Below are 27,158 nucleotides of genomic sequence, written 5' to 3'. Positions count from 1 at the left end.
CTCAAACCGCTCAAATCTTGCTTCAAATTAGGTGAAAAATCTCGACTCGGGCAACTTTAAGAAATTGGCAGACTCTTTGTTATAGTAAAGCCTCGAAAACTTTCGAAAAATACTTAGATTTTTTTTTTAAAATACTAAATTATTATATCTAGCAGGAAAAACAATAGATTGATACGTATAAAAAAAACAATTGAGATCAAAATTTTACGACGTCATTAAACACTTCCACGACGCCCATGAAAGTGCTTTGCAGAAAGGACGACGAAAGATTTATCTTTTTGCGGCCCATTTTGTCTACCTCAGAGAAAACTCGCATAGACAAAATTTGTTGAATAGCTGACTAAATTAGACAAAACGCGCTATGTTAACAATCAGCATTGAATTCAATTACCTTTTTAACGTTTTTTTTGCCGCTTTTTACTTGATTTTCCACTTATTTTAATAGTTTTTTTAATTTTTAGCAAATTTTGTTCATATGTTTGTAAAACAGTTTGGTAAAATATTTTGAATTTTTTTGTGCAACAATGAAATATTTTATAAAAAAATACTTTTCGTTTTGGCAGGTAAATTTTCTAAATTACGTTTTGTAATTTTTTCTTGTCGTTCTTTGATCCAATTTTTTACCCGGTTCTCAGAATAAAACCACAAAGATACAATTCGCCGGGAAAAAATCTACACAGAGTGAATCTCCCAGATACAATCGTCCCAAAGAAGAAATATCTAGAACAATTTTTTCCATTTCTAGATCAAATGTGTTATAAAGACACTGTTAACTGCATCGTGGTTGTACCAATTCTTCTGAGTATCTAAGTTTTTTCACAGAGAGGCGACAGGAAAAGAATAACTGTTCTGTTCAAGTTTGAAAGCATATATTAAGCCTCCCAATTCGACAGTGGTGCAGTTCAATTATGCCATAGTTTTACGGGTAACAACTTCCCTGACAAACAAAGTTTTTTTTAATCAATTTTTTAGGCTGTTTTGCGACCGTTTTTTTTTCAAAATCTTTGAAAAACAATTCACTTCAACTTCAGAAAATCATTGGCCGCATTTGCAATGGCCCAAGAAATTTCTCCAAGGACAGTTTTTAGGCTAAAACAGTCAAAATAAGTCAAAACATTGAAATTTAATGATACAATTCAGAGGAAGCAGTCACTACAATTGTTCTTCATTTCTCATTTGCAGCTGAATGAAATTTTGACTCATGAAGGAGCAAATCAATGTCAAAACAAGAGAGCCTTATGCCGTGCTCGGTCAACTTTCAAGAATTGGAATGTTCATTAAGCAACCTTAATTGTTGTAACCATTGTAATTGGGGAGTGGTTTTGCGTTCGGGTGTTTTAGATATTTAATTTTTTTTCTTCTTTCTATCTAATTTTGAAGAGCATAAAAAAATCAAGCTACAGATTTTTCAGAAATCCGGTTTTTCTAAGAAACTATCTTTGGAAGCTTCATTCAGCGCTTCCTTGGTAGAAGAAAGTTTTACAAAAAAAAGTAATTATTTCAACAAAAGTTCGAATATTATTCTTGCCGTTTTTCTATTCTTTTTTCCAAAACAATTGTTATGAGTTTTGCTTTTTCAATAAAATTTCCATCGGTCTGTAGGCTTTTTCAGAGAGCCACGCATCGAAAAAAAACTATTATACAGAGGCGAAGCTGCTTTTGGCATACAGTAAAAATATCCGACCCTGTTTGAACCATTTTACTTTTTTGCGATTCTGCTTCCCTAGTTTTAGGCTACAGATGCATGATACCGCTACAGATGCATGATTTAAGCTGATGCCAGGACTGATTTTCGTTTCGGCAGGTAAATTTACTGAAATACGTTTTATAATTTTTTTGTCGTCCTTTGAACCGATTTTTTACCCGGGTCTCAGACTAAAACCACAAGGATACAATTACTTGGGAAAAAATCTACACAGATTCAATCCCCTAGATACAATCTTCCCACAGAAGAAACACCTAGAAAAATTTCCCCATTTTTAGATCAAATGTGATATAAAAACACTGTTAACTGCTTCGTGGTTGTACCAATTCTTCTGAGTATCTAAGCTCTTTTCACCGAAAGGCGACAGGAAAAGAATAACGTTTCTGGTCAAGTCTGCAAGCATACATTAAGCCTCTCAATTCGATAATGGTGCAGTTCAATTTTCCGGCCATAGTTTTACGGGTAACAACTTCCCTGACAAACAAAGTTTTTTTTAATCAATTTTTTAGGCTGTTTTGCGACCGTTTTTTTCAAAATCTTTGAAAAACAATTCACTTCAACTTCAGAAAATCATTGGCCGCATTTGCAATGGCCCAAGAAATTTCTCCAAGGACAGTTTTTAGGCTAAAACAGTCAAAATAAGTCAAAACATTGAAATTTAATGATACAATTCAGAGGAAGCAGTCACTACAATTGTTCTTCATTTCTCATTTGCAGCTGAATGAAATTTTGACTCATGAAGGAGCAAATCAATGTCAAAACAAGAGAGCCTTATGCCGTGCTCGGTCAACTTTCAAGAATTGGAATGTTCATTAAGCAACCTTAATTGTTGTAACCATTGTAATTGGGGAGTGGTTTTGCGTTCGGGTGTTTTAGATATTTAATTTTTTTTCTTGTTTCTATCTAATTTTGAAGAGCATAAAAAAATCAAGCTACAGATTTTTCAGAAATCCGGTTTTTCTAAGAAACTATCTTTGGAAGCTTCATTCAGCGCTTCCTTGGTAGAAGAAAGTTTTACAAAAAAAAGTAATTATTTCAACAAAAGTTCGAGTATTATTCTTGCCGTTTTTCTATTCTATTTTCCAAAACAACTGTTATGAATTTTGCTTTTTCAAAAAAATTTCCATCGGTCTGTAGGCTTTTTCAGAGAGCCACGCATCGAAAAAAAAACTATTATACAGAGGCGAAGCTGCTTTTGGCATACAGTAAAAATATCCGACCCTGTTTGAACCATTTTACTTTTTTGCGATTCTCCTTCCCTAGTTTTAGGCTACAGATGCATGATACCGCTACAGATGCATGATTTAAGCGGATGCCAGGACTGATTTTCGTTTCGGCAGGTAAATTTACTGAATTACGTTTTATAATTTTTTTGTCGTCCTTTGAACCGATTTTTTACCCGGGTCTCAGACTAAAACCACAAGGATACAATTCCTTGGGAAAAAATCTACACAGAATCAATCCCCTAGATACAATCTTCCCAAAGAAGAAACACCTAGAACAATTTCCCCATTTTTAGATCAAATGTGATATAAAAACACTGTTAACTGCTTCGTGGTTGTACCAATTCTTCTGAGTATCTAAGCTCTTTTCACAGAGAGGCGACAGGAAAAGAATAACTGTTCTGTTCAAGTTTGAAAGCATATATTAAGCCTCCCAATTCGATAGTGGTGCAGTTCAATTATGCCATAGTTTTACGGGTAACAACTTCCCTGACAAACAAAGTTTTTTTTAATCAATTTTTTAGGCTGTTTTGCGACCGTTTTTTTTCAAAATCTTTGAAAAACAATTCTTTTCAACTTCAGAAAATCATTGGCCGCATTTGCAATGGCCCAAAAAATTTCTCCAAGGACAGTTTTTAGGCTAAAAAAGTCAAAATAAGTCAAAACATTGAAATTTAATGATACAATTCAGAGGAAGCAGTCACTACAATTGTTCTTCATTTCTCATTTGCAGCTGAATGAAATTTTGACTCATGAAGGAGCAAATCAATGTCAAAACAAGAGAGCCTTATGCCGTGCTCGGTCAACTTTCAAGAATTGGAATGTTCATTAAGCAACCTTAATTGTTCTAACCATTGTAATTGGGGAGTGGTTTTGCGTTCGGGTGTTTTAGATATTTAATTTTTTTTCTTGTTTCTATCTAATTTTGAAGAGCATAAAAAAATCAAGCTACAGATTTTTCAGAAATCCGGTTTTTCTAAGAAACTATCTTTGGAAGCTTCATTCAGCGCTTCCTTGGTAGAAGAAAGTTTTACAAAAAAAAGTAATTATTTCAACAAAAGTTCGAATATTATTCTTGCCGTTTTTCTATTCTTTTTTCCAAAACAACTGTTATGAGTTTTGCTTTTTCAATAAAATTTCCATCGGTCTGTAGGCTTTTTCAGAGAGCCACGCATCGAAAAAAAAACTATTATACAGAGGCGAAGCTGCTTTTGGCATACAGTAAAAATATCCGACCCTGTTTGAACCATTTTACTTTTTTGCGATTCTCCTTCCCTAGTTTTAGGCTACAGATGCATGATACCGCTACAGATGCATGATTTAAGCGGATGCCAGGACTGATTTTCGTTTCGGCAGGTAAATTTACTGAATTACGTTTTATAATTTTTTTGTCGTCCTTTGAACCGATTTTTTACCCGGGTCTCAGACTAAAACCACAAGGATACAATTCCTTGGGAAAAAATCTACACAGATTCAATCCCCTAGATACAATCTTCCCAAAGAAGAAACACCTACAACAAGTTCCCCATTTTTAGATCAAATGTGATATAAAAACACTGTTAACTGCTTCGTGGTTGTACCAATTCTTCTGAGTATCTAAGCTCTTTTCACCGAAAGGCGACAGGAAAAGAATAACGTTTCTGTTCAAGTCTGCAAGCATACATTAAGCCTCTCAATTCGATAATGGTGCAGTTCAATTTTCTGGCCATAGTTTTACGGGTAACAACTTCCCTGACAAACAAAGTGTTTTTTTAATTAAGTTTTTAGGCTACTTTGCCACCTTTTTTTTTTTTCAAAATCTTTAAGAAACAATTTACTTCAAAAACTCATCGGCCGATTTTCCAATAGCATAAGAAATTTCTCCAAGGGCAGTGTTTAGGCTAAAACAGTCAAAATAAGTCGAAATAGTAAAACTTGATGAATCAATTCAGAGACAGCAGTCACTGCAATTGTTCATCATTTCTCAATTGCAGCTGGATGGAAGTTTGACTCATAAAAGGAGCAAACCAATGTCAAAACAAGAGAGCCTTATGCCGTGCTCGGTCAACTTTCAAGAATTGGAATGTTCATTAAGCAACCTTAATTGTTCTAACCATTGTAATTGGGGAGTGGTTTTGCGTTCGGGTGTTTTAGATATTTAATTTTTTTTCTTCTTTCTATCTAATTTTGAAGAGCATAAAAAATCAAGCTACAGATTTTTCAGAAATCCGGTTTTTCTAAGAAACTATGTTTGGAAGCTTCATTCAGCGCTTCCTTGGTAGATGAAAGTTCTACAAAAAAACGTAATTGTTTCATCAAAAGTTCGAATTTTATTCTTTCAGTTTTTCTATTCTTTTTTTTTCAACAACAACTGTTATGAGTAGTGCCTTTTGAAATAAAGTTTTCATTGGTCTCTAGGCTTTTTCAGAACGCCACGCATCGAAAAAAAACTATTATACAGAGGCAATACTGCTTTTTGCATACATTAAAAACATCCGACCCTGTTCGAACCCTCTTCCCTTGTTGCAATTCTCCTTCCCTGGTTTTACGCTACAGATCCACAATAGCGCTACAGATGCATGGTTTAAACTGATGCCAGGACTAATTTTCGTTTCGACAGGTAAATTTTCTGAATTACGTTTTGTAATTTTTTCTTGTCGTCCTTTGAACCGGGTCTCAGACTAAAGATACAAGGATACAATTCCCAGGGAAAAAATCTACACAGATTGAATCCCCCAGATACAATCTTCCCAAAAAAAATTTACTTAGAACAATTTTTTCCAATTCTAGATCAAATGTGTTATAAAAACAACGTTAACTGCATCGTGGTTGTACCAATTCTTCTGAGTATCTAAGCTCTTTTCACAGAAAGGCGACAGGAAAAGAATAACTGTTCTGTTCAAGTTTGAAAGCATATATTAAGCCTCCCAATACGATAGTGGTGCAGTTCAATTATCCAGCCATAGTTTTACGGGTAACAACTTCCCTGACAAACGAAGAGTTTTTTAATCAATTTTTCAGGCTGTTTCGGGACCGTTTTTTTTTTAAAATCTTTGAAAAACAATTCACTTCAACTTCAGAAAATCATCGGCCGCATTTGCAATGGCACAAGAAAATTCTCCAAGGACAGTTTTTAGGCTAAAACAGTCAAAATAAGTCAAAACAATGAAATTTAGTGATACAATTCAGAGGAAGCAGTCACTACAATTGTTCTTAATTTCTCAATTGCAGCTGAATGAGGTTTTGACTCATGAAAGGAGCAAACCAATCTCAAAACAAGAGAGCTTTATGCCCAGCTCGGTCAACTATCAAGAATTGGAATTTTCATTATGCAACCTTAATTGTTCTAACTATTGTAATTGGGGAGGGGTTTTGCGTTCGGGTGTTTTAGGTATTTAATTTTCTTCTTGTTTCTATCTAGGTTTGAAGAGCATTAAAAAATCAAGGTAGAGCTTTTTCAGAAAACCGGTTTTTCTAAGAAACTAATTTTGGAAGCTTCATTCAGCGCTTCCTTGGAAGATGAAAGTTCTACAAAAAAACGTAATTGTTTCATCAAAAGTTCGAATTTTATTCTTGCCGTTTTTCTATTCTTTTTTCCAAAACAACTGTTATGAATTTTGCTATTTCAATAAAATTTCCATCGGTCTGTAGGCTTTTTCAGAGAGCCACGCATCGAAAAAAAAACTATTATACAGAGGCGAAGCTGCTTTTGGCATACAGTAAAAATATCCGACCCTGTAAATTTTCTGAATTACGTTTTGTAATTTTTTCTTGTCGTCCTTTGAACCGGGTCTCAGACTAAATATACAAGGATACAATTCCCTGGGAAAAAATCTACACAGATTGAATCCCCCAGATACAATCTTCCCAAAAAAATTTACTTAGAACAATTTTTTCCATTTCTAGATCAAATGTGTTATAAAAACAACGTTAACTGCATCGTGGTTGTACCAATTTTTCTGAGTATCTAAGCTCTTTTCACAGAAAGGCGACAGGAAAAGATTAACTGTTCTGTTCAAGCTTGAAAGCATATATTAAGCCTCCCAATACAATAGTGGTGCAGTTCAATTATCCAGCCATAGTTTTACGGGTAACAACTTCCCTGACAAACAAAGAGTTTTTTAATCAATTTTTCAGGCTGTTTCGGGACCGTTTTTTTTAAATCTTTGAAAAACAATTCACTTCAACTTCAGAAAATCATCGGCCGCATTTGCAATGGCTTAAGAAAAGTCTCCAAGGACAGTTTTCAGGCTAAAACAGTCAAAATAAGTCAAAACAATGAAATTTAATGATACAATTCAGAGGAAGCAGTCACTACAATTGTTCTTAATTTCTCAATTGCAGCTGAATGAATTTTTGACTCATGAAAGGAGCAAATCAATGTCAAAACAAGAGAGCCTTATGCCGTGCTCGGTCAACTTTCAAGAGTTGGAATGTTCATTAAGCAACCTTAATTTTTCTAACCATTGTAATTGGGGAGTGGTTTTGCGTTCGGGTGTTTTAGATATTTAATTTTTTTTCTTGTTTCTATCTAATTGTGAAGAGCATAAAAAAATCAAGCTACAGATTTTTCAGAAATCGGGTTTTTCTAGGAAACTAATTTTGGAAGCTTCATACAGCGCTTAACTACTTCAACAAACTTATTTGTTTCAAAATAATTTCAAAAATTTTTCTTTCCGTTTTTCTATTTTTTTTCGAAAACAACTGTTATGAGTTTTGCCTTTGGTCTGTAGGCTTTTTCATCGCACCAAGTATCGAAAAAAACTATAATACAGAGGCGAAGCTGCATTTTGCATACATTAAAAACATCCGACCCTGTTCGAAATATCTTACTTATTTGCGATTCTCCTTCCCTCGTCTTACGCTACAGATGCATGATAGTTTCAAACTAAAGTGCTATTTGTAATGAAATAGTCTGTGTTGAAATCCTTAGCATTGTCTGTACTTAATAGCTGGTTACTGATCAAAATGAACATTTTCAAAATGAACACATTTTATCGCAATAATGTTTGCGTCACAACAGTATTTGCGCATTAGGCTCGACAAAAAGAGTTCATACTATAACATAGACAATCGAAGATTGGAAAAGAGTAATGAATGCAAGTAAACATAAAAAAAACACTGATTTGATAACTTGAAACCAACTAGAGAAAACAGGATCAAACGGTACATTTTTTTTCCGAAACAAATAATCAATCACGTTGATTCGCGCCCTTAACACGTTCGTAGTTGGGGAGTTGTATTTAAGTCAACTTCAGCAGTTGAATTTCAATTGAAACCTAAAAGTGCATAAAAACCTAAGTGCAATCAAAAATGCATCAATAAGTATGAATGGCAATCTGTAGTCATAAAAGACTTAAGACTTTTCCTGAGGAAAAAAGACGAAAAAAAAATCAGCATGATCTGTAAAAGAAAAGTCTTCACTACACTACGATAATTACTCTTAAACACAAGCTTTGCTTGTGTAAAAAGAGTACAAAAATGGTCGAAATTTTCTGTGCTACATGAACAGCATCCAGCTATCCTCGTTCTATTGGATAGCTGGATGCTGCTACCAACAATTTACCAACCGGCTTTAATTTTCCATTCTATTCTGAATTTAAAAACAATTTAATCCTATGGTGAACTTAGTTGTGGGGGAATTTATCTTGTAAGGTTTTTGTCGTGGGTGAAATTGTCAGTCATACTTGAGTCAATTAACGCAATTTAACAGCAAAAAATACTACTATTTTTTGAAAAATCTCACTTTTCGAATTGCAAAGAAAAAAATACACGCCTTTAAAGCTCTTTGAAATTCTAGAAAAATTTATGACTGATTTTTTTGATGAAATTCACCGAATTCGGGAAAACTGGATTAAACTGTTATTTTTTTAACTGAAAACTAAAAACCACTTTCGAAACTAGAAATCGATCAGTTTTTAGGTGACCTTTACAATTTTGCTGTTTGAAAGAGGAGTTTACCTTCCTTTAAACAAAAAAAGAACGGAACTTGAAAGTAAATATAAATTCAAACAGCGGAAAAGTGGATTTAGGCTGGAACAAGTTTTTCCTGTAAAAATAAACAAAAAAAATCAGCGCGACCTACATAAGTTTGAACTATGTACATCGACTCAAAAATTAAAGCTTAAAATAACAAAATTTCTGAGACTACGGGATTGATCTGGGTTTACCGTTATGTAACCACTTTACCATCGCCTTTTGTCTTATTTCTTGCCCACGCTCTTTATCAGGCATGAAAAGCGCGCTTTAATAATAACGGATATACAAAGATTCTGGACTTATTGCACTAAACTATAGTGGTCTGTTCATTAACATCACCTGGCTTATAAAAACTAACCAAATATTGTGAACTGTCTCTTTTCTTTCGCTAAATAAGAAATGGATGATGGTTTGTTGCTAATTTTGCATCTATAATGACCTAATTTTGCTTTAGCCACTATCAAAAAAAACTCACACTAAAACAACGAATGAAAGATTAAACTCGATTTTTGTAGATCAGTTTCGTAAGCAAATACGCGAATAAATCAAGCATTGATTTCAATTGTTCCCCCTCTAACCATCCATAATTAGTAAATTGCCCGCGTAAATTGGTTGTTTTTTAACTAATCCATTGTATTTTGATAAGGATGGGCGATTGCCCACAACAGCCAACTGACACAGTTGAAAAAGAGTAATGAAAGTAAGGAGACAGAAAAAACACTGAGTTATTTTTTATTGAAAAACTTCAGCTTTCGAATTTTAAAGAAAACAGTATGCCCTTAAAGCTCTGTGGAATTGATCGGTGCTTTTGTGATGAAATTAACCCAATTAGAGAAAAGTGGATCAATAAGTAAAGTTTCTATTTCGCTGGGAATTCTGATAATTAATTTCCATTTTCGAACTAAGAAGTCGATCACGTTTTTCGCGACGTTTACCTTTTTGCTGTTTGCTAGTGTTGCTAGTATCCAGGAAACTAATTTTGGAAGCTTCATTCAGCGCTGAATTACTTCAACAAACGTAATTATTTCAATATAAGTTCATAAATTATTCTTTCCATTTTTCTATTCTTTTTTCGAAATCAAGTGTTATAAGTTTTGCTTTTTTAAAAAAATTTTCTTTGGTCTGTAGTCTTTTTCATCACACACGCATCAAAAAAAACTATTATACAGAGGCGAAGCTGCTTTTCGCATACATTGAAAACATCCAACCCCGTTCGAACCCTCTTACTTTGTTGCGATTCTCCTTCCCTAGTCTCACGCTACACATGCATGATAAATTGAAACTAAACTGCTATTTGTAATAAAATAGTCTGCGTTAAAATCCTTAGCATTGTCTGTACTTGATAGTTGGTTAATGATCAAAATGAACATATTCAAAATGAACACATTGTATCGCAATAATATTTGCGTCAGAACAGTATTTGCATATTAGGCTGGAAAAAAGAGTTCTTGCTATAACATAGCTAATCAAAGATTGGAAAAGATTAATGAACGCAAGTAAACATAAAAAAAAACACCGATTTTTTTGAAAAAAAAAATCCTAACTTTCGAATTTCAAATTTAAAAAAATAGAGACCAATTAAACTCTTTGGATTTCTAGAACAATTTATAAATGGCGCCGTTTTGATAACTTGAAACCAACTAAAGAAAACTGGATCAAAAGGTACATTTTTTCCGAAACAAATAATCATTCACGTTTTCTCGCACCATTAACACGTTCGTAGTTGGGGAGTTCTATTTAAGTCAACTTCAGCAGGTGAATTTCAATTGAAATCTTAAAGTGCATAAACACCTAAGTGCAATCATAAATGCATCAATAACTATGAATGCCAATCTGTAGTTAAAAGAGGCTTAGACTTTTCCTGAGGAGAAAAAACGAAAAAAAAAATCAGTATGACCTGTAAAAGAAAAGTCTTCACGTCAAAAATTACTCTTAAACACACGCCTTTAAAGCTGTTTGAAATTCTAGAAAAAATTTTGACTGACTTTTTTGATGAAATTAACCCAATTTGGGAAAACTGGATCAATCTGTTATTTTTTCCTGAAAACTGAAGTCCACTTCAAAACTAGAAATCGATCACGTTTTTCGTGACCTTTACAATTTTGCTGTTTGATAGTGGAGTTTACCTTCCTTTTAACAAAGTAAATGAACGGAACTAAAAAAATCTAAATTCAAACAGCGAAAAAAGTGAATTTTAGCAGGAAGATTTTTTTCCTGAAAAAAATAAACAAAAAAAATCATCGCGACCTACATAATTTGAACTACGTACATCGACTCAAAAAATAAAACTCAAAATAACAAATCTTCTGAGACTACGGGATTGATCTGGGTTTACCGTTATGTAACCACTTTACCATCGCCTTTTGTCTTATTTCTTGCCCACGCCCTATATCAGGTATGGAAAGCGCGCTTTAATAATAACGGATATACAAAGATTTTGGACTTATTGCACTAAACTATAGTGGTCTGTTCAATAACATCATCTAGCTTATAAAAATTAACCAAATATTGTGAACTGTCTCTTTTCTTTTGCTAAACAAGAAATGGATGATGGTTTGTTGCTAATTTTGCATCTATAATGGCCTAATTTTGCTTTAGCCACTATCAAAAAACCTCACTCTAAAACAACGAATGAAAGATTGAACTCGATTTTGTAGATCAGTTTCGTAAGCAAATAAACGAATAATACAAGCATTGGTTTCAATTGTTCCCCCTCTAACCATCCATAATTAGTAAATTGCCCGCGTATATTGGTTGTTTCTTAACTAATCCATTGTATAGGAAGGGCGATTGCCCACAACAGCCAACTGACAGTTAAAAAACAGTAATGAAAGCAAGAAGACAGAAAAAACACTGACTTGTTTTTTATTGAAAAACTTCATCTTTCGAATTTTAAAGAAAACAGTATGGCCTTAAAGCTCTGTGAAATTGACCGGTGCTTTTGTGATGAAATTAACCCAATTAGAGAAAACTGGATCAATAAGTTAAATTTCTATTTCGCTGGGAAATCTGATGATTAATTTCCATTTTCGAAATAAGAAGTCGATAGCGTTTTTCGCAACGTTTACCTTTCTGCTGTTTGCTGGTGGAGTTTGCATTCATTTTATTAAAGGTGTTGAAGTAAAGTTTTAAAAAAATCAGAAGTCAAACCGAGCGTGAACAAATTTTGTAATTTTTCCCCTGAAAAACTGTCAAAATAAGTCTGAAGTGTATCGTAAATTTCATTATTTCGTTATTTAATGATACAATTCAGAGGACGCAGTCAGTGCAATAGTTCTTCATTTCTCAATTGCAGTTGAATGAAAATTTGACTCATGAAAGGAGCAAATCAATGTCAAAACAAGAGAGCCTTATGCCCTGCTCGGCCAACTATCAAGAGTTGGAATTTTCATTATGCGACTTAAAATGTTATAATCATTGTAAATGTGGAGGGGTTTTGCGTTCGGTTGTTTTAGGTTTTTGATTTTATCCTTGTTTCAATCTAAATTTGAATAGCAAAAACAAATCAAGGTACAGCTTTTTCAGAAATCCAGTTTTTCCAGGAAACTAATTTTGGAAACTTCATACAGCGCTTAATTACTTCAACAGACGTTATTATTTCAATATAAGTTCGAAAATTATTCTTTCCGTTTTTCTATTCTTTTTTCGAAAACAACTGTTATAAGTTTTGCCGTTTTTAAAAAATTTTCTTTGGTCTGTAGTCTTTTTCATCACACACGCATCGAAAAAAAACTATTATACAGATGCGAAGCTGCTTTTCGCATGCAATAAAAACATCCAACCCCGTTCGAACCCTCTTACTTTGTTGCGATTCTCCTTCCCTAGTCTTACGCTACAGATGCTTGATAATTTGAAACTAAACTGTCATTTGTAATAAAATAGTCTGCGTTAAAATCCTTAGCATTGTCTGTACTTAATAGCTGGTTACTGATCAAAAAGAACATTTTCAAAATGAACACATTTCATCGCAATAATATTTGCGTCACAACAGTAATTGCAAATTAGGCTGGAAAAAAAGAGTTCATGCTATAACATAGCTAATCAAAGATTGGAAAAGATTAATGAACGCAAGTAAACATAAAAAAAACACTGATTTTTTTGAAAAAAAAAAATCCGAACTTTCGAATTTCAAAGAAAAAAAAATAGAGACAATTAAACTTTTTGGATTTCTAGAACAATTTTTTAATGGCGCAGTTTTGATAACTTGAAACCAACTAGAGAAAACTGGATCAAAAGGTACATTATTTCCGAAACAAATAATCATTCACGTTTTTTCGCGCCATTAACACGTTCATAGTTAGGGAGTTCTATTTAAGTCAACTTCAGCAGGTGAATTTCAATTGAAATCTAAAAGTGCATAAACACCTAGGAGCATTCATAAATGCATCAATATGTATGAATGCCAATCTGTAGTTATAAGAGACTTAAGGCTTTTCCTGAGGAAAAAAAACGAAAAAAAAACAAAAAAAATCAGCAAGACCTTTAAAAGAAAAGTCTTCACTACGATAATTACTTTTAAACACACGCCTTTAAAGCTGTTTGAATTTTTAGAAAAATTTATGACTGACTTTTTTGATGAAATTGACTCAATTTAGGAAAACTAGATTAATCTTTTATTTTTTTGCTGAAAACTGAAGTCCACTTCAAAACTAGAAATCGATCACGTTTTTCGTGACCTTTACATATTTGCTGTTTGATAGTGGAGTTTGCCTCCCTTTTAACAAAGTAAGTGAAGGGAACTTAAAAATTCTAAATTCAAACAGCGAAAAAATGAATTTTAGCAGGAAAATTTTTTTTCTTGAAAAAATAAACAAAAAAAATCATCCCGACCTACATAATTTGAACTACGTACATCGACTCAAAAATTAAAACTCAAAATAACAAATCTTCTGAGACTACGGGATTGATCTGGGTTTACCGTTATGTAACCACTTTACCATCGCCTTTTGTCTTATTTCTTGCCCACGCCCTATATCAGGCATGAAAAGCGCGCTTTAATAATAACGGATATACAAAGATTCTGGACTTATTGCACTAAACTATAGATAGTGGTCTGTTCAATAACATCATCTGGCTTATAAAAACTAATCAAATGTAGTGAACTGTCTCTTTTCTTTTGCTAAACAAGAAATGGATAATGGTTTGTTGCTAATTTTGCATCTATAATGGCCTAATTTTGCTTTAGCCACTATCAAAAAAACTCACACTAAAACAACGAATGAAAGATTAAACTCGATTTTTGTAGATCAGTTTCGTAAACAAATACGCGAATAATACAAGCATTGGTTTCAATTGTTCCCCCTCTAACCATCCATAATTAGTAAATTGCCCGCGTAAATTGGTTCTTTCTTAACTAATCCATTGTATTTTGATAAGGAAGGGCAATTGCCCACAGCAGCCAACTGACAGTTGAAAAAGAGTAATGAAAGCAAGGAGACAGAAAAAACACTGACTTGTTTTTTATTGAAAAACTTCAACTTTCGAATTTTAAAGAAAACAGTATGGCCTTAAAGCTCTGTGAAATTGACCGGTGCTTTTGTGATGAAATTAACCCAATTAGAGAAAACTGGATCAATAAGTAAAGTTTCTATTTCGCTGGGGAATCTGATAATTAATTTCCATTTTCGAAATAAGAAGTCGATCACGTTTTTCGCGACGTTTACCTTTTTGCTGTTTGCTAGTGTAGTTTGCATTCATTTTATTAAAGGTGTTGAAGTAAAGTTAAAAAAATCAGAAGTCAAACCAAACCGAGCGTGAACAAATTTTCCTAAAAAAAAAAGAAAATCACCAAGACCTATACAAGAGTACTCGCTACGTTCATTACTCTTAAAATGCCCAAATATATGAAAAAGGTTCGAGATATCTGCTAGAAAAGCGTGAGCACAGGGAACCAGTGTTGTTTCAGTTGGTAAATATGAACGTTAATTTATAGCACGAGATGTTCAATTACGACTCTTCATGAACTGTAACTTTTAAAGGGTTCAAGTAAGCGCTGCTAGCTAGCATGTTTGCATGAGCGTGACATATATGAGGGAAAACATCATTAAATAGCGAACGAACTATGACATGAAACGATCAAATTTTAACCTTCATTGCGATGGAAATATTTGGGGATAGTGGTTAAATACACTAATCTATCTATATTTTAACAAGTTAACACATGAATACCGATTTTTTACTTGAGCCTAGTACTAGTCTAACTACATCTTACTACAAATGTCAAATTGATAATAACATGAGTCAATTAGTTTGAGAACCGGACAGTCTCTTCTCTTCTCTTCCAGTTTGCATTGATTCCTTCTCTACTTAGTGAGCGTCTACCATTGTCCATTCCAGTTATCACTTTTATCCCAGTGTCTTAAGTTTCTAGTGTGGGGCAGATGAAATGGAGCAGGTCATGCGGTGGAATCGGGCTTTGCATTTGGGGGGTGTTCTGTTCAGTTGAGGTGGAATCCCTGCTGGCTGAAGGCGGAGATGAGTCTCTCCTTCATGATCTCCTCGGAGGAGTAGTCGGGCAGTTTGAGGTAATGGACACAAGTGTTCACACTGGGATACACGCCCTTGTCAGTTGAGGCGGCATTTGAGTCCACTTTACGCACCACTGTGAGAGGGGGCTGCAATGCGGCCAGGCCTCCGGGAGGCAGACTGCTGCAGCCGGTGGCGAACTGGAGGAACTGTTTGCGCTCCCGCTGACTCAGACTGGACAGTACAGAAGCGAAGAACTGGAAGCCACGACTGAAACAACGCAAAAACAAATGATACAAACGATGTCTCAAATTTATTCAAGTCTTTCATTACAATTTAAAAAGACAAAGCATATTAAAGGCAATAAAAGCCCAAAAAAAACTTCGAATTTCTAGAATAATTTATGATTTACACTTTTAAAATAAAATTAACCCAGAGATAACCCATTGAGAAACATAGATCAACGGATAATTTTTTCTTTCAGTCGGAAAACCATATAATTAAAATCCACTTTCTAGAAGTCGATCACGTTTTTTGTGACCTTAACACTTTTGCTGTTCAATAATGGAGTTTGCCTTCCTTTTTACAAAGGAAATGAACTGAACTTAATATTAAAGCAAATGCCAAACCGCGAAAAATCAAATTTGAGCCTGAACAAATTATATTTTCCAGCAAAAAATCATCACGACCTATATTCACTACGTTCATTGAAACTTTTAAATTCGTACAGCATTGCAAAACCAACTCATTTTTCTCATGACTTACATTTCAGCGATTTACCGTGATATATGTATGAGTATTAGAAACCTGGTCTGATTTACATGTTAGATTGTTTAATATCAAAAAATATATATTAACTTCATCTACCTGTCTCTTGTGAATCCTAGTTTGGGCTGACAGTGGTTGACGACGTCTTCTCTAGTCCACTGCAACTTCTGCTCCCCACACAACATCAACTTCAACTCCTCAGCAGACAGAACTCCAGACACCCTGCTGACGTCACACACTGTGCGCAACCCACTCAGCAGCTGAGTCATCTGTCTCTTGATTCCATGACAAAACACGAACTCAGTATAGGCCTTGATATACTGTTCCACATTGTCCATAGACAGAATAATTTCAGTGCCTCCATCGACCAGACCAACTTCTGTGAAGCCATACACAGAGGAGGACGCAGAATATGAAAAACATATGCTAGAACAAAAACAGATTGAAAGGGTACTGGTTTTCGTGATTTGCAAAATATTGCTCTATGTTTTCACGGTAAACAGCCTTAATTCTAACTGGTTGTTAATACTTGTCAGAACTCCTTGCTGATTCGTTTCACTGCAGAAATCAGCTGAAAATCTTGTCGAAAACGTGATATTTTAAACTATGTCGGCTCCGTATTAAGGAAAACAACGAGAGTACATTTTTGGTAGATTTTTTGTTTTTACATTTAAAATCTCTCAAAAATAGAACGCGTAATTGAGAAATTTGTTCCAAGTAAACGCTTTCTACTTCAGCTACTTCCGGTCAAATATTTCTTTCTACCGATTTCATGAATCAGCTTACCCTAGATGCTCCAATTTGATCTCAGCATCTCCATGTTTGAACTTGAGCTGTTCAATCATCTGTTGTTTCTGCTCCTCATTCAATGTGGCATCTTCCATAATGTGTCTCTTTTCAGCAGCCAGTCTTTGCAGCTGGCCGATGAACTTGGCCACGTGATCGCTCACTGTGCTCTCCAGAAGAGAACACACAACTGATTCACTCTCAACCTCACTCAGCAGCCACTTCTCCACTTCGCTCATGTCTGGCTTGGCATCCTGGGGAATCTAACAAGGGAGCAAAATAGTCATCGTAACAACCACATCCACCGCAAATCCAGAGTCGAATTCGAGCAATTTTGTTTAATGAACATGGCCAACAGACAGTTGGAAGAGTCATGAACTCAAGGAAACAGAAAAAATATTGACTTGTTTTTCGAGCAATCCAATTTCAAAAACAAACATTCATGGCCGTAAAGCTCTTTGAATTTCAAGAACAATTCATGATTGACACTTTTATTTATAAAATTAACCCAATTTGAGAAAAACTGATCAAAGCATTTTTTATTTCGCTGGAAAATCTGGAAATGAAAATCCATTCTCGAAACAAGAAGCCGTTCACGTATTTTCGCGACATTTCCACTTTCGAAATGAAAGAGTGCAATTTACCTAACTTTGAACAGAGGCGAAGCTGTGCTTCGCAAACACTTGCGAGAACAAGACCAAAAAGCAGCTCTATCAAGTGACATAAGAAAAAAATATAAATTAGCCTCGAATTTGCAAAAACTCGGGGCTTAGCAAAAACTCGAATTAGCAAAAATCTGCGACCTAGCAATTTTGATTTTCAAAAACTAGCCACCAATAATGCAGCTGCATATGCTAATGAATTGCCAATTTGATTCAGCAAAGTAGCATCAGATACAAAAAGATACAATTCTGCGTGTAAAAAAATCGCAAATCATAAAGCCCCATTATGTATAAGTCACGTATTTCAAAAAATTGCTTTTTTCGGTTCATTTGATGAATTAAAAATGCATCAACTGTGTTAATTTAATACTATTCGAATGTCAAAGCACATGCTATCAAAAAGCTGTAAAGGTGCCACATCATTATTGGGGTGCCGCAACAATAATTGCGATTTAGTCGCAACAATATTTGCGATTTAGGTTGGTAAAAAAAAGAAAGTTCGTACTATAACACATTGCTTTGCAAGTGTAAACAGATGCATTTGAATTGATCCCAAAAGACTATAAATTACACGGGACACCCCATCTGGTCCAATCTGACACTTGATACATTGCACAGTGCTTCTTACGACCGATATTAATCGCGTAAATTACTTATATCTGACCTGGGTCGAGACAAGCAGCTGCAGCACGTGGTTGTTGATGGGCAAGTCGATCTTCCTGCCATCTTGCAGCACCTTGCCGAACAACGCCCCCATGAAGAAGAACACTTTCTCCACCCGCTTGATATCCACTTGTGGCGCATAAGGAGCAGGGAACAGTCCTCTGTCCTTGTTCCACACTTTGTCTATCGCTTTCTTCTCTTCGAGTTCTCCGATGTTTTCTGCTTCTTTCCTTGGTTCCTCGTCATCGCACAGCCAGATTGCCAGACTCTTCTTCTGCAGCTCCACCCCAATCAGAGAGTAGAACTCGAGGGTGGGACCCAACCCAGTTCCTTCCTCTCCCTCAAACTCAATCTGCACAGCAATAACAACAGAAGACACAGTTAAAACTGCAACAGAGCACGGAACAGCAAACATTTTAACAGCTTGAGATTTTGAAATTTCTTTGATTTGAAAAAGTAGTTTAGCCCATTGAAATTTGCGTATCTCATAGTTTAAGACAACATCTACCTCTAGCATGGATTTTCTGTCAGCGTGCACTTTCATGATCACCATTGCTCTGTCTAGAATCTCACTGTCTCTTGTCACTCTGACCCTCTCGTGCTTCAGCCTCCCCACTCTATACTCCATTGAGTCATCGCTGCCTCCCGCTGCCGACGAAGTGGTCCTCCTCATTCCCCCAGATCCACTAGCGGAAGCAGAAGCATTTTCCAGCGCAGTGTCTAGTCTGTCCTGCAACCAGGTTATCGCCCTGGCTGTGCCAAAAGCAGTTGCCAAAAGGTACGCCTGTCTCGTTTCTAACGGCAGTAGAGCCCGGCAGGTGTGCATGACTGTGGGGAGCCAGTGGGGGAGAGCGTTTCCACATAGAGCCAATGCGTCTTGTAGTTGCTGTTCTACTTTGCGGGTGAGTTTCTGCGAGACGAACTCTTCGTTCAGTCGAGGTACAGTCCACTCATCCAATTGCTCCAGGTTGCCTCCTTCATCCCCAGAGAGATCGAACATCTGAAACGTTTGTGACTCTTCATTTCCCTTGAAAGTGATCTTACTTATTGGAGCACTTACTCGACCCCCTACTTAAAATTGACGGTACTGATTCCGCTCTCAAAAACAATTTCAGCTATATTGAGTGAAGTGTAGGTTATTCATATAAACTTACAGATTCGTTGTCATTGCCGTCCTCTGCCATCTTATTCCAGACATCTTTGGACACTGTGTGCAGGAGAGAGACTAGCTGCATCAACCCGTCAACTTCTTGAGTTTTACACGCTTCCGGGCTTCTACTTACATTGTTATGTGGCACCTTCGCAATTAACTCCTGAAAAAAAATATTTATTTTGAGATTAGCAAACGTTATTAAGGGGGCTATTCTCATGCGCGAAGGACCGAATGAGCCAAAAAAACTCGTGAGCGAAAGACCGAGAACGAAATTAGCCGAAAGTCAATTTTCAAAACGAAACAATTGCCATTCAATTAAAATGAATTAAATGAAGCAATATTTTGCTTCTTTCATAACGAAACCCTCGAAATATAAAATTTATTCCAATTAGGCGGCGGTCAGTGACAATTTGAAAATTTTGCATATTTCTGCCGTTTTTATATTCGGCGAATATCAATATCCAGTCAATGTAAATGATTACTTTCTTTCCAAATTTTAGATTACTGAAATCTAATTGCCTGATTTTTATTTTCGCGCATTCGGTCCTTCGCGTATGAGGAATTCCACTCTACTAGGTTTGTTTCTGTTCACAAGTTGTTTTTTTTTTTATTTGCCCCCGGCCTGCTCAGTGCAGGACCAACCGTGGGGGAGGGGGAGATGTCATCCATTTTGCCGCAGCCGGTCCCACCTTGAGGAGGCGGATGACACTGGGACCCCTCCAGCCGTGACCGAAGCGGGATTCGAACGCATAACCCTCGTGTTAAGAGAGATGTGCCTAACCCACTTGACCACGACTGCTCGACAAGGTTCACAAGTTGTCGAACCTACTGCTTCCCTGATAATCCGAAAAGCTAGTTTGCAATAAAAGGGCCCGGCGGGATTCGAAGCGCAAATCTTTGCCATCTCAAGCTGTTGTTGATGCGCCGAATAGTTGATTCGATTCGAATTTACAATTTTCAAGCGATAACAAACCCGAAAATACCTGAGCATAAGCCCTTCATGCCGACAAAAATTCAAAACTTATAAAAATGTTAAGTCCCCTTTTCCCTCAGAGCACACACACACTCACAAAAACGTGAAAAGCAAATTTCGATTCGGCCGGATTTCTAAAATGCTAAAAGGAACTGCAGTGAGAACTGTTTACAGCTAAAATAAACGATTCTTAGATGTGGCTTAGCCGACAAAACATAAGCTGACAAATAATAGGACGAAAGTTTTGTGATCCCGAATATTTACCGTTTGAAAAAATTGGTCCTGGTCAGATTCGAACTCAGGAACTTTGCCGTCCCAGGCGTATTCTTTGCCACCAGGCTAAGTGTACACGAGACTCTACAAAATTTGAATTCATTATGAACCAAGGAAGGTACAACCAGGAGTCCAATGAGTCTGGGGACAAAATTGTTTACGGGAAAAAGTCTAGCACCCGATTATAATACCCTTGCTATCGCAAGAGTAATTATTAACAGAAGCTCATTGAACAATTTTGGGCCGTATAACAGAAAAGACTCCTCGTTCCTTCACCAATTAACGATACCGACTTTCTCTACTACTTTCTCACATTCTTTTTTTTTAAAAACCAGATTGTACAGCGCGCGCATTTATTTAAGCAAAGAATGTGCGTAATGTTGAAAAACTTCCCCTAAAACCTGTGACCTTGATTGGAAAAGTCACTGATCGCATAACAAACCGCTCGCTAAGTCACTTTTGTGAAATCAGCTATATGACTCAATCATGAGACTTTCTTTGTTTACTTATTGCATTCTTGCGCTTGCGTTTAGAACATTTGGAAGTTTCATGAAAGCAAATGATGAAGCAGTTTGTGATCACTGAAATAAATTTTAAACTGATAATGAAAAATGTTCCTAGTATTGAGTTCGAGTCACAAAAAAGATTAAATACAGAGAAGCTAGGGGACCATGATCAGCTTTCGAAGCTCACGCATGGATTCCAGTAAAAATTCAGAATTAGAAGATTCAAAGAGATAGAGGCTCCGCGCAAGCTATGTAACTTAATAGAACAATGCGAATGTGCGGAACATTATACCGAAAAAACTGCAACACATCAAAGAAATCATCCATTAAAAAATTATATCCGAAATAGTGCGTTTGAAACTTTCAAATTACTTATTAGATAACGCGTTAGGCTACAGCAAACAAATTTTAGGTGTCTTTCAGATTCAATTGAGACTTTCTCACAGCAAGGTTAAGACATATTACCTTGTACGTGGTCAAAATATGTTGTTTTACTCGGTCACCGGAGGATCCCGCGCTGACGTCCACCGCTGAGCGCAGTACATCGTCTTCAGCATTCTGCGAATTAACTGTTTCCTTGTCCTCGCTCCCTTCCCGTTTAATGTCTTCTGAATGAGACAGAGTCACACCCTGCTTCTCTAGGAAACTCTTCACTTCTTCATTCGATACGGTTTCCTTCTCCACGTCTTCCACGCTCCATGGCGGCATTTCTTCATCTTCCATGTATTCTATCCTAATCAAAACAGTACCCTTTAAAGACTCTTCACTCTACCAGATCATTAACTTGTAACTATTTCAAATCGCGTAAAGTAATTTCAAACAAATCAGGCTGCACTTCATATCCACTAAATTTTCTGATAGCCCTTGACTTTCAATATAATCGTAAGCATACTAGTGCTTCAAACCAATCTTACACGTAAGTGATATCCCACATTCTTCGTCCAGTCACACTTGGAGGACTGTTGACACTTTTGCTATTGTTGCCATTCATAACACTCATCAAGTGCAGTCTCTGCACACAACTGATCAAAGTCTCCTCTCTCTGTCTCACACTAGTCTCCACAGCCGCCCCCACCCCTCCAGTCAGTTCTAGCCTCAACACCTGCCTCTCACTCCCACTCTCAGCTGCAGATGAGTCAGAAGGGTTCTGTTGCAGTTTGAGGAACAGACGCAGTCGCTTCACTTCACTGTCGGCCGCCACAGCTGCTCTGCTCTGCTGAGGCGCAGCAGTGCTCGAATCCTGACTGGACGATTGAACTAGTCCGGTTCCATTGCTCACACTTGCAGGCTGAAACATCCAACAAACCGAAATATAATTGATTCTTCTCTATCCATAAGAAAAACAGACTAATAACTTGATCAATGTTCCATTATCTTAATCTCACCAAAAACAATTTGAGAATCAATCCAGTGTCTGCTTTTACCCATTCAAACCAAAATATCAGATTCGGGAGGGTAATTTTTGAGGAGTTTCAAAAACCAAAAGAATCTGCATATCCGATAAAAACAATCACAGATAAATTAAAAAAATAAATAAATATACGCAACGGTAAGCGCTAGATCACAGCAAAAAAAAACGAAAAAAAAACGCACAATGGAAAAAAAACATGATAAGTTTTTCAAAAATTTCGGCCAGAAAGAACCACACGCCTAAGTTTCGTGCAGAACTGCCGCCACATTCTTTCTTTTGTAGACATTGTAGACTGGAAATTTATCAAATTTTTGACAAACTGAAACAATACGTTAAACAATCAACTTGAATCGATTTCAAATAAAAATGCTAAAAACTAAAACACTCCTAACTATTTAAAACTAAAACTAGTTTCATGCTTTTTCAGAACAAAAAAAATCAGAAACCATGCATCCGCAAAAAAAACTGAAAATTTATTTGCAAAAAAATGAAAAATTTCGAGCAGAAAAATTCGAAAAAAGTTTCATTTTGGCGCCTATAAAAACCAGAAAACTATGAAATATATTTACCTTCATGAAGATGAAGAAAAAAGCATCGAAAAATCTACAAAAAATTACAGAATTAATTACCCGGCAAGCAAGCCGACAAAAAAATGGGTCGAAATCAATACAGTTGACAAAAAATCAACTTACATCTAAAATATTTTCAGCTGTAAAACAATTACCACATTCGAAGCCAGATTTTGAATTACAGCTGTTAGACGTGCATCTTAAGTAGAAACAGAGAATAGAGATACATTTGGAGATGACAAAAATTCAGTCATCCTGTGGACAAAGTTGTTTACAGGAAAAAAAGTCTAGTACCCGATTGTAATACCCTTGCTTATCGAAGGGTAAACAAAAAAAACCCCAATCCCATGCATTTTCATAACACCTGTTTTTATCAAACAGTAATTTGATTTTAGATAATTTTGAAAAAAATTTTGAAATATCCCACCGTGAGCGAGGAATTCTCGACCACAAAATCGACGTTGGCCGGCAAATTAGTACGACCGGGACGAGGATCGAATGCTGGAACAAAGGCGGGGAATGCCCTTTTGAGGATGATCTCATCATTAGTGTTTTCATTCGGCTGGCTGGAGTGAGTGGCGGGAGGGTGGGCTGAGTGGTTCTGGTGATGTCTCCAGTGTTCGCCTCTTCGTCTTCTCAGCATGCCAGTGTAGTCTTTCGTAACATTCATTGTTCGCATGGAGGTGCAGTTCTCACTACCTGGGATTTTGGACTTGGAGTTAGCTTTGCTCACAGATCCGTTCGGAGGAACTCCGTGCGAAGACTTTTTAGACGTGAATCTGTGCATAGCCGAATGCGCAGTAGCTGAACGCTGACTGGCTGCCTGCATTTTTGCATCATCTTTGAAAACAAAACTCTATTTAATTGATTAAGAAACACTTTCAGAAAAAGCAGCAAATCACATACACGAAAAAATCAGACACTTGATAGCAAGTCCATCGAAACACACATAAATCACGTATTGTTCTATACAACAGCAGAAATAGAGTACTTCCAGAGTATATGAATTTCGCTTTGATTATTTTTCCAACTAGTTTAGTTTACTGACATACATGTAACCAAATATTTTCAAAGAAAACAAAAACCTTGTTTGAAACAGTAGACTGTTTTCTTCTATTATGCGACTATATTTTAAATAGATATGCTCCGCTTAGAATATCAAAAACCAGGAAACGAAACGTTGACTGCCCCTGGTTGTGCAATCGTATAAAAAACTTAAAATTCAAGCGTAACAGACTTCATAAAGCTTGATCGAAAAACAGAAGTAACTTTAGAGCAAGATTTCCTTTTGCCAGGAGTAAAGTTGAAATTGAAATTAAGAAATGTAAAAAAAAGTTTTACTATAATTAAATCAAAAACTGTATTGGTGACTCAAGGAAAGTATACAAATTACTAAATTATTTAAAGGGGTATGAAAAATACATCAAGTAGAACAATAGTTTCGGTAAATGGAAGTAGTGGCGACGTTGTTAGCGAAAAACCAGCTAAGGTATTGCAAAAGAGTTCAATAACTTTTTTCTTCTATTGGCAGTCATTTAGCTAATCAAATACCTAATTTAGAACCCGATCAACTTTATTCAGAGCCTCGTTTTTGCATGCGTTTAAATTCAACCATTGAATATGAAAATGAAGTCATTCTTTAAGCGCTACAGAACAAATTATCTTCTGGAATAGACATAATTAGTAATCTACTTGCTAAAGCTATTTCATTCGCATTTGTTCCCTTCTTGAAAAAACTCATTGAACTATCCTTTAAATCAGGATGCTTTCCTACCGCTATGGCTCAAGCGGTAGTATATCCTTTATATGAAGCAGGATCGAAATTGGATGTCAGTAACTATCGACCAATATCACTTCTTGCAGAAATTATGAGTTGCACAAATTATGAGTGATGAATTTGAACTATTTTCTTATTTAATTTGGTTTTATACCGACTACGATTGAACAATCATTTTAAATATTGATGCAGAGCTCGGAACTTATGTCATTAACCTGTCTAGACAATCCATAAATCTGCTGCTTTATGTTCATTCAAACTTTAGTATTTTTTTCTCCAATATTTTCTTTTATGTTTTCAGATTTATAATATTTTCCTTTTCTTTAAAATCTCAAATTTCCTATTTCATTTGATAAAACGGGCAGTGCTCTGTAACCCAATTAGATTCGTTAAATGTCCGCTCACTGTTTCTGGTGCTTCATGTTTAAATTATCGTTATATGCATATTTACCATTAACAATAATAAAAAAAACTCTTCTTCGTCTTCTTCTATTACTTCTATTACGCTCGTAGACCTTCTTCTATTACGCTCAGGTGCGGCAAGCATATTTGCTTTTCAACCAAAGCGATTCAAAAAATTAGGCAGATGAATTCATTTGTTTGGATACAATATTTTTTCATATGCTGATGTTTACACATGTCTAAATATACCTTTCTGGCCAGAAACTGCTTCCGATCGCATATGTGCCGCCTCCCCGTACATATCTTCTTCATCCTCTTCCTCGTCATCCAAATCATCGTCAAGCTCATCCTCTTCGTCGTCTTCATCGTCCTCATCCTGCTCGTCCTGATCCTGATTGATTAGGTCCTCGTCTTCCTCATCTTCCTCCAGATCCTCATCATCGTCATCTTCTTCTTCTTCTTCCTCTTCTTCGTTGTCGCGTATCTCGTCGTCTATCTCCTCGTCTTCCTCGACGTCCTCATCTTCGTCATCTTCCTCTATCTCGTCCACATCCTGGAATGAAACATGGGCACAATGAGCACGCACTACAAGACATTTTTGTCGAAAAGCAAACAAATTGGGTGCTTCGAACTGAAATTAAACATAGATCGACATCAACGCCAATGGCATGTCAGAACCACACTACTACGTTCCATTACATAATTTAATAGCAATCCTCCCTATATAAAGATAAAATGTTACAACAACGCTATATTTATCCCGATTCCAATAAGCGCCACTAAGTCACTATTTCAACATTTCAAAAAAAAAACTGCTCCGATATCACTGTTGCTGAATTTTGTGAAAGGTAAATTGCATGTAGCATCCAATCCGGTGAAAACAGCGGACTTTGTAAAATTATCGGACACTTCGAAACGCCGTCTTATTGCAACGGATATAAATTAATTTATTGGACAGAGGCGAAGCTGCACTTCCAAAACAAACAGGCAAAGGGGAGCTTTCAAACGCAAATTTAAAATAAATAAGCTGTGTTAAGCAAAAAGAATTTGCCCCCAAGGGCGCTCGAATCGACCGTCTTCAGAGTTATAATCTAATAGTTTAAAAATGGTACCATAGCACCTTACTGTTCTCCAAACACCAGCTCCCAATGAAGGAATAAAACAAACGCTTAATTTTTGACAAATAGAATCAGAGCAATACATAGATACTAAAAATGAGCACTTTTGTTGAGCTCCACGAGTTAGGGTTGTAAAATGCACTCGTAACATGACAGGCGTTTGCTCGAAGTCAATATGCCAGTTTAAAGATGTTCCGCCAACCAACCAGTAAAAACAATCAAGGAAGTTATGATTAGTAGCAAATCGCAACTCGGTTAATGTAATAATGCCAGCTGAAAATCGAATAACAGTAGATCGAAGTAGTTAATATTATCTAGTAAACAGCTGAGTGAAGGTGTAGTGTAGTGTATGTGCTCCACTCCACGCGTGAGTCCGGCATTAGATCAATTCAAATATTTTTTCTGTCACCTCGCTTCAGGTTTTCGCTCCGAGAGTCTCCGAACACTGTCGTTGTTGAGTGAACTATTTTTCACTTTGTCGTCCGATGTCTCCATGTTCTCGTCCTCCTTAGCTGAAAAGCTGAAGTGGCGACAACGCCCACTTGACGTTTTCAACGTCATCACACGCTGAATCTTCAAACAATCGCGGACCAAAATTTGAACACCGGCTCCGTGATCATTTTGCTTAGATGTTTTACTAGTCTGCCGATTGTTCCCTTTATATTTCTCATCTTCGTTTTCTTCATTATTTTTTTGTCGGCTGAGCATTTTCAGCCTCTTCATTTTGGTCAGATTCTTCTTCGTTG

General features: G+C 36.1%; 1 protein-coding gene across 1 annotated transcript in view; it reads right to left on the bottom strand.

Moving 5' to 3' along the window:
• Positions 1-14,641: 14,641 nt before the first annotated feature.
• Positions 14,642-27,158, bottom strand: part of LOC134844836 (E3 ubiquitin-protein ligase HECTD1-like) — a 97,540-nt gene continuing 85,023 nt past the window's right edge. The window contains exons 12-21 of the mRNA XM_063861652.1: positions 25,544-25,847; positions 23,543-23,955; positions 22,050-22,423; positions 21,601-21,868; positions 19,385-19,543; positions 18,739-19,230; positions 18,232-18,582; positions 16,906-17,168; positions 16,219-16,545; positions 14,642-15,621 (exon numbers count right to left, since the gene is read on the bottom strand). Coding sequence (XP_063717722.1) covers positions 15,324-15,621; positions 16,219-16,545; positions 16,906-17,168; positions 18,232-18,582; positions 18,739-19,230; positions 19,385-19,543; positions 21,601-21,868; positions 22,050-22,423; positions 23,543-23,955; positions 25,544-25,847 — 3,249 coding nt within the window. The 3' untranslated portion in view covers positions 14,642-15,323. The remainder of the gene's footprint in view (positions 15,622-16,218; positions 16,546-16,905; positions 17,169-18,231; positions 18,583-18,738; positions 19,231-19,384; positions 19,544-21,600; positions 21,869-22,049; positions 22,424-23,542; positions 23,956-25,543; positions 25,848-27,158) is intronic.

Source organism: Symsagittifera roscoffensis, chromosome 4 (genome assembly GCF_963678635.1).
Source record: "Symsagittifera roscoffensis chromosome 4, txSymRosc1.1, whole genome shotgun sequence".
Taxonomy (NCBI): domain Eukaryota; kingdom Metazoa; phylum Xenacoelomorpha; order Acoela; family Convolutidae; genus Symsagittifera; species Symsagittifera roscoffensis.
This window is presented reverse-complemented; position numbering and strand designations above follow the sequence as displayed.